Genomic DNA, 8,081 nt, shown 5'->3' on the forward strand with positions numbered 1-8,081 from the left:
TATTATGTAATGATCTCCTTTATGTAAACACACACACACACCATAAATTCCTAAGTGCATATTTATGGATTTGCATGCTGAGAAAAATGACTGGAGGATGCACACCAAATGCAACCAGTGCTACTAACCCATGAGTAGGAGAATGAGGCTCAGAATGCTCACAAGGCATTTTGCTGCATCTGTATCATTTGATTATTTTGCAAGTGCCCCTGCAAAATAAAATGTTTCCCAGTAAAGTATGTTTCCCCAAAGGAAGCCAGCGCTAGACTCAAATATATGCAGATCTGCCATGTCAGTCTGTGTTGAATCAGAGTCACTGCTCTCCAAGAAGGAAGGCTTTGGGCTGAGAAGGCTCCGTCCTGTTGTCTTTCCCTCTTCCTCACTCTGTCTGTCTGTACCACACAGAGCCTGAGCAGCCAGCAGTCAGCCAAAGCACGGAGGATTGACCTCATCGGCACACCCCACCAAAGGAGTTTCTGAGGAATGGATCTTTGACTTCAGACTGTGAGATCTTTCCCTCCTGGACTCTCCAGAGGCAGGTCCCTGGCAAATGAACTACAAAAAAAGAAGTCCAAAATTTAGGAAAACCAAGCAGCACAGCCAGATCAGCCAGTCACTGGGTTTTCTTAAAAAAGGAAAAAGAAAAAAAAAAATCAATCTCACTGTCTGAGTTTAGAAAAGGCCTTTGTGTCCATTCTCCTCCAGCAGCAAGCCTCAGGAAATCTCATTACTGTAATTGGAGGGCGGGGCCTGGATTTAGTGGGAGGGGCGATTCTAGGAAGAGCAGTGGATGCTGGTGTTTGCAACGTGGAGCACAAGCATGTGGCAGCATATTTAAAGTTATCGAATAGAGTTGAATTTGTGCATTTCTTCCTTGTATTTTTACATGTTGTACCTCCATTTCAATCTCCAGTAGGTCCTCCTCCATCAGAACCCCAGCAGAGTTCACCCATTCTGTCACCAAAGAAACACATGCAGGGGCCTGCTGGCTTTTTGTCCCCATCTCATTCTTCCTAAGTGTCCCCCTCCCTTGCTCACATCCACCACTGGTCCCCTCACTTTTCACTCAAACAGACCCTGAGTATGTTCTTAGTGGTCAATTCCAGGCACGTAAGCACCTTCCCCAATCCCAGTTTTGGGAATTAACTGGCTGTATTTAGGGAATGTGCTTTTTTTCAATCTTTTCCATATCTCTCTCTCTCTCTCTCTCTCTCTCTCTCTCTCTCTTAGCAAGTCTCAGGCAAGATCTTCGATTTTCCTGGATGCCACCTGGAAATGCCACCTATTGTATTACTTTTGTGACAAATGTAAACTCCTTAGGTGTTTAATTGGTTTAATGAAACCGTTATTCCGCCTGCCAGGACACGCTAATCCAGTGTTTCACACCGGTGATACACAAGATAATTTTTAAGATGTTTATAGACACAATATTAAGTGACACTAAACCACCAAGTCTGTTTCTCCTTTTCTATTCTTTTTCAGTCCTGCTTACAGCAAGGAGAATGTCTCTTTAATGCTCCTGGGACCTTAACACCATCCTGATACTTTGGCTCTTTTGCTAAAGAAAGAGCAGGCCTCGGGTTCCAAGTCTTCTGTCTAGATAGAATTTAATAACATGGTTTTGTTTTTGTTGTATTTGTCTTATTATTTAACTTCCTTTTATGGATTCCACTTAGGGATGTGATATATTGTTCCTGTTCAAACAAATTTACTTAGGAAAAGTAAGTGGACTCAAAGAAAATATCAAGTGGTTAACAAAACAGATGATATATATATATATATATATATGGCAGAAAGAACTTGAAGAACTAATGTTAGAAACACAGTGATATTGAACTTGCAAGAGAAAAGGAAGCTTATTCTAGGGGGATGAACATGAGGCTGAGACAAAACACCTGAGTTCTAATGCCCTTTTTTGCCATCAACTAGGATGCAAGCTGATTGCAGCCAAGTTTCTTAGCTTCTCTCTGCCTCAAATTTCTTCATCTGGAATATGAAGATAAGAACACCTGCCTACTTATCTCAGCATTGTTATGAGAATTAATCGTCATAATAGATGTGAATGCCCCTGGAGGGAAATTCTCAGTGCTACACAAATACAAAGCATTGTTCTTAGATTATTATGCATCTCAGGCATTTGCTAAAATCCTGGACCCTACCAAAAAAATAAACAAACATTGATGGACATGAGATGCCACCTGTCATTTCACCTGGAGGTCCATCATGAGCCAGCACTTGTCCCGGGGAGGAAATTGAATCAGGGTCACGAATCCTCAGCACACAGAGATCCTAGCGTCATTCCAGTATATTTGATCCTGATTTCTGTTTCAGACATCTTGTTTTTGTTTGTTTGTGTTTGGGTCCCTGATCGTTTAACCCAAATCAAATAACAAGTGTTGCTGAGAGGCAGAATAAAAATGGTTTTAAGTAAGCCTTTACCAGGGTGTGTCAACTGTGTTTTCCTGTGGCTCCCAACCTTCTAGAGATTTCCATAACCAAAATGGGCTCATGATCCCACCTCAGCCTGGAGGGAAGACCATAGAGAACCCAGGGGTGGGGCTAGAGGTGTCAATTCGGCCCCCAACTTATGGCCTGATATGCCCTTCTAAGAGACATTGAAAAGGTTGGTCACACATTGAAAAGGCAAGTCACTAAGTGAGATTCCTGAGTTCAAGAGGGGGTCTGATTTTTGCTGGACCCCCAGGACCTGGAAGAAAGCATTAATATTGACAAAATGGGTGAAGGTCTTCCTCAGGGCCCCCTGCAAGGCTGAGCTCACCCCTGCTCCACTCCAGAAAGCACAGTTAGGAAAAGGATTGACCAAAATCATCAGCCTAGAGACACTTTCAGCAGCCAGTAACAAAAAAATGACTAGAGCAAAAAGTAGAGTTTACTGGTTCAGATCATTGAAAATCCCTGATATGGCTTCAGGCATGGCTAGATCTTGGTGCTCAGTATTAGGAAGAATTTTTGCTATCTGTTTCTCTGCTTCAACTTCCTGAGTTCATTTTGGCTTCACAGTGGCACGATGGCTGCCAGCAGCTTCAGGCTTCTTCCTACGCAGTATAGCAATGCATGGAAATAAAGTGTCTCTACCCCAATAGCAACAGAAAAAAAAAAAGTTCAATTCACATAATGCACAATTGATTTGGAATTGATCCTGATCAGAAATGGATACCAGCCATTAACAAACAGGGGTGGTCACCCTTCCAACACAGATTGATGCGGGGGCCAGGGGTGTGTGGGAGGGTGCCTTCTTTGGCCAGGCCTGGGCCACGATACAGCCAGTGGAACTGAGAGTAAGGTCAGCTCCACCCAAATGTTATAGATTGAGAGTGTGGGAGGGTGGTTTCCCAAACAAAAACCAAAGTGCTTTTACCAGAAGAAGGAGAGACAGATGCTGAGCAGAAAAAACAACCACTGTCCACAGTAAGTTTGCTGCCTGCCACAAGCAGGAAAAAGTAATCTAATAGCTTTCCAAACCATTTCCCCATTCTGTTGTCACTGTCATCCATTTCCTCATTCAACTATTTTCACAGAGCACCTGGCTAACCACAGAAACTGGGCAAGACGTCGGCGATTTCTATGTTAAAAAGAAACCCAGGAAGTGTTCACAGGCTAATGGAAGACAGGCACATAAACAAGCAGAAGGAAAGGCGAGAGCGCTAGGAACAGAGGCATGAGCAGTGTCACGCAGTCACTGTGCAGGAGGGAGCACAGCCTGTATCCAAGGGGGGGAAGCCTCGGGGAGCTAATGTCCCTCTCCCACGGGTCTTATTGCCAAGGCTGATACATCTACAGCCCTTGACATTGCCCTGTCTTTGCCCACAAGTTATGGGCAGAAGCAGATGCAGACATAAAAATCGCTGGCCTCAGCTCTTGGAGCAGCAGATTATCTTTGGCTTACACCAGGACAGCTGCCTTCAGCAAAACAGCAGCATGCATGTATCTTGATATGCAACCCTAGATCCGGGCTTCTAAATATAAGTGATGGTTTCGGACCACTGATACCAAAAAAAAAAATATTCTAAGATAGCATTTGTTCATTACTACCAATCCCTTAAAAAATACTTGTGGTTGTTGAATAGTGGAGCCTGGGGAATTCCCTACAAAAATAGGTCCCTGACCAAGACACGCTGAGTTCCGGTTTTGACAAATGCAAAAAGAGGCAGGAAGACAACCCAACATCAGCCATCATTCCTGGAGAAGCCAAAAAGAAGGAATTCCCTTTCCAGTAGAGATCAAATATTTATTATTTGTCCTGATAGGGATTTATTTATTGGGGATCAGGAGAGGGACATTGGAAAAGTTGCCTTTGTGTATTTTGTGGCAGGCATCTAAATTGCATCTGTGTGCCTGTTCCAAACCTCAGATGAGCAGCACGGTCAGATCTGCTGTGGTCAAAATTTTCATCCCTCTTCCGGCCTGACTGTACAGTTACCCGGTCATTCACTGGTTCACCGAGGTGCTCTGCCATTTAGTTCTCCCAAGCCGTCAGCTCCTGGCACCGCCTGCAAGCGCTGATTCTGCCGGTGTCATGGAATCCCATGTATGGGGACTAGTTGTGCTTTGGAGTGAATATGTTGGCAGGAACTCATGAAAGGCCAAATCCTACCTCTGTAACAGGTGACAAATGGCCCAATGACCAGCATGAAAGAGGCCCTAACACACATCTCAACACCTAGTAGGCAAAGTAAATAAATATTTCTTGAGCCATTACCAAAACTTTTCTAAATAATTACAGTAGGCTTGTTACAGGTCTCCTGCGTATTAGTTTCTGATTGTTGCTGTAACAAATACTACAAATGTAGGGACTTGAAAAACAACCCACATTTATTGTATGTATTTTGGGAGGTCAAAAGTCTGAAACCGATCTTACTAGGCCAAAATCAAGATGCCAGCAGAGTTGCATTCTTTTCTGCAGAATCTCCAGGAGAATCCATTTCCTTGCCTTTTCCACCCTCCAGGAGTGGCCCACATTCCTTGGCTCCTGGCCTCCTTCCACCTTCAAACTCAGCAATAGCTACTGGAATCTTTCTCACATGGCATCTGTGGGTCTGACTCCTTTGTCTCCCTCTTCCCCATTTAAGGATCCTTGTGATTACAAGAGGCCCACCCAGCTAATCCAGGATAAACTCCTTATTTTAAAGGCAGCTGATAAGCAACCTTAACTCCCTCTTGTCCTTTAACCTAACACAAATTCCAGAAATTAGTATGGGGAGATTTGCTGCAGATTTTATTCTGCCCACCACACCCAGCTTTCACATTCGTTCCCTTACAGCACCCATTGCAGCCTGGGTGATGTCAAAACCTAAACTGAACCACATCATTCCTCTGCTGAAACCCCACCGCCACCACCACCACCACCCAGTGGCCTCCCATGCAATTAAAACCCAAACTTTAACCATGGCCCACAGAATCCTACATGATCAGACCCTTGGCTGCCTCTCAGATCTCATTTCCTACCACTTCCCCTCCCTCCCTCTGCTGAAGCTGCACACTGGCCTTCTTACTGTTCCCCAGACATGACGAGGTCATGCCTCCCACAGGGCCTTTGAATGTGCTGCTGACTCTTCCCATAACACTGTGTTCCAGATTGCCCCATGTCTGCCTCTTCCTCCAGGTCGCAGCTTCTCAGAGAGGGCTGACCTAACCCCCACCTAAGGCAGCTACCCCACCCCTAGTCCCTCACTATCACATTATTTTTTTTATTGCACCATAATTAATCCTTCACTCCTAGAAAAGGATGTAGCCCATGGCAGATACTCTGTAAGTATTTCTTTAATGAGTGAAACCTTCTTCCTGTGTGTCCCTTCCCTTAGCTAACATCCACTCCTTTGCCTCAGAGTAAATGCGTCTTCTGCAGCGAAGCTTTCTCCAGCACACCAGCTCCTCAAGAACATTAGGGTCTCCCTTTCCCAGGCCCACACAGCCCTGTGGTTTTACTTCAAGGTTGTATCACATGGTAGGTAGTTACAGGAATCAACTGCATAATGATCACTTAGTATCTGCCTTTTCCAGCAGACTGTCAGAGAGCAGGAACCATGCTTATCTTTTTCACTTCTGCATTCCTGCTCCCTGGCTTATAGATTTTCGGTCATTATTTGTTGAATATAGAATGAATAAATAAATAAGGAATGAGGGTTTAAACGCAAGGAGATGCGGGAAAAGACAACAGAACTGGAAGTTGCTCCATCACCTTGGCTGTATTTTTACATTGTTATCTGGCAGATTTAAATCTGAGTTTTGAAAGAAGATACGATTAACCAAGGAACTGGTTCAAAGTCCTGGCCCAAAACATTCTCACTTATTCCTTTATTACTCAATAGGATTGTTTAGCGAAAGGAAGTTAGGAAAATCCTCAAACGCCCAAAAGTTATTTCAAGAAAATAGGGACGTAAATGAACCCCAGCTTGTGTGGAGGGCCTTTCCCCAGGTTTCCTTTGAGGCTGGGCTGCCCCCTAGTGGAAGCAATGGAAAAAGGCACCGTAGGGTGTTCCGTTGATGAATGGCACATTTCTTTTGCCTTCTACAATCCTCTTTGTTTGTGTAGTAGAATCCAGAAATAAGTTGGAGGGAAATCACACAACTTTGATAGACAAAAGAGGCAACACATTCCAGAGTAACCACCTTGCAGGAAAATGGAAATGGAGCTAATGTTTTTTAAGATCTTAAATTATGCCAGACACTGTTCTAAATACTTTGTGCCATATGATCTTCACGAAAACCAAGGAGAAAGCTACAATTTAGTCTGCTTTTGATATACAAGGAAACTGAGGTATGAAGGTTAAGTAACGTACCCAAGGGCCCATAACTTAGTGACAGAACTAGGATTTGAACCCGGATAGGCTGACTCCAGATTTTTGGCTGATTTCTGGGGTAATTTTCAGGCTAACTCATTCTAGGACATAGTTCTGGCCTCAAAAATTCTCAAAGCAGTTTAGATACAATTACTCACATCTCTGTTCCTTAGAAACACCAAAGACAGATAAGATAGCAAAATGCCCAGTGACTGAGGAAGACAAAAGCTGGCTCAGTAGGGCTTGTTCTTTAGTCTCTATACTCTGCAATTCTAAAATCAGCTCTTTTGCCACAAAGAAATTGTTCAACCCTCTTTTAAAAAGTGGGTAACTACAATAATAATAATAATAATAATAATAATAATAATAATAATAATAATTAATAATATGGCAAACATCATGCTTGCTATCTTCCAAGTATTGTACTAAGCCCTTAAGATGTATTTTTACTCAATTGTCATTAATAACCCTAGATAAAATTAATTCCTCTTTGCCTCTGAGGAAACTGATGCACAGAGAAGTTAAATAACTTGTTCAAGGTCACATAACTACAAAATGTTAGGATTTGAAACCAAGCAGTTTGGTTTTAAAATCCATGTTCTTAATCACTACACTCAACTAAGTCCCATAAATCATGAACTGACTCACATAGTTTATAACAAAGAAAAAAATAACAAAACTACTTGTTACGCACAACAGAGTGAAATGATTTAGTTGCCTGTTACCCATTTTCCCTAATGAGTTTCACACTTGACATAGACCTGTGTGGCCTGAACTTTGGGGACAGAAATGCATTAATTACAACACATTTTCTCTTTGGAATCGTATCAGATATTGAAGAAGCTCTCGCCTTTATGTCTAAATTTTATTTTCCATGTACAATAATTGACATCCACAGAAGAAAAAAAAAACTACAATCCTATTGGTTAAGAACAGGAGCTAATCTGAACGTATGATTTAGAATGCTTTTGGTTGCACACAACAGAAAATCCCATTGACTTCAACAGTAAGACAAGTTACTGTTCTCATAATGGGAAATTTTAGAGGATGAACTTCAAGGTTCATTTGAATCAGTGTATCACAGAGGCAGCTGACTATGTTTCTTTTTTTTCTTTGAGTCTCTCAGTTTTAATTCTTTGTTCTCAGACTGGCTTCCCTCGTGGGAGGGGCTCCTCAGGCTGAAAATTCCTGATCAATGTCCTGGGAGAAGGAAAGTCTTTCTACTTCAAACCATCAGACAAAAGCCCCACTCTTCATTCTCACTGTAATACTTATGCCATA

At 42.6% G+C, this 8,081-nt stretch overlaps 1 protein-coding gene across 3 annotated transcripts in view; it reads left to right on the top strand.

Annotated features, from left to right (window-relative positions):
- The window catches only part of TMEM233 (transmembrane protein 233), a 34,804-nt gene extending 32,366 nt beyond the window's left edge, over positions 1-2,438 (top strand). For 2 of the 3 annotated variants that reach the window (XM_073222727.1, XM_017642205.3), the window contains one exon: positions 406-2,438. Coding sequence is in view for 1 of the 3 variants with exons in the window: in XM_017642205.3 (XP_017497694.1) it covers positions 406-412 (7 nt within the window). In the remaining 2 variants the exon portion in view is untranslated. The remainder of the gene's footprint in view (positions 1-405) is intronic. The other variant, XM_073222728.1, reaches the window with a different exon arrangement.
- Positions 2,439-8,081: the final 5,643 nt, after the last annotated feature.

This window comes from Manis javanica, chromosome 15 (assembly GCF_040802235.1).
Source record: "Manis javanica isolate MJ-LG chromosome 15, MJ_LKY, whole genome shotgun sequence".
Taxonomy (NCBI): Eukaryota; Metazoa; Chordata; class Mammalia; order Pholidota; family Manidae; genus Manis; species Manis javanica.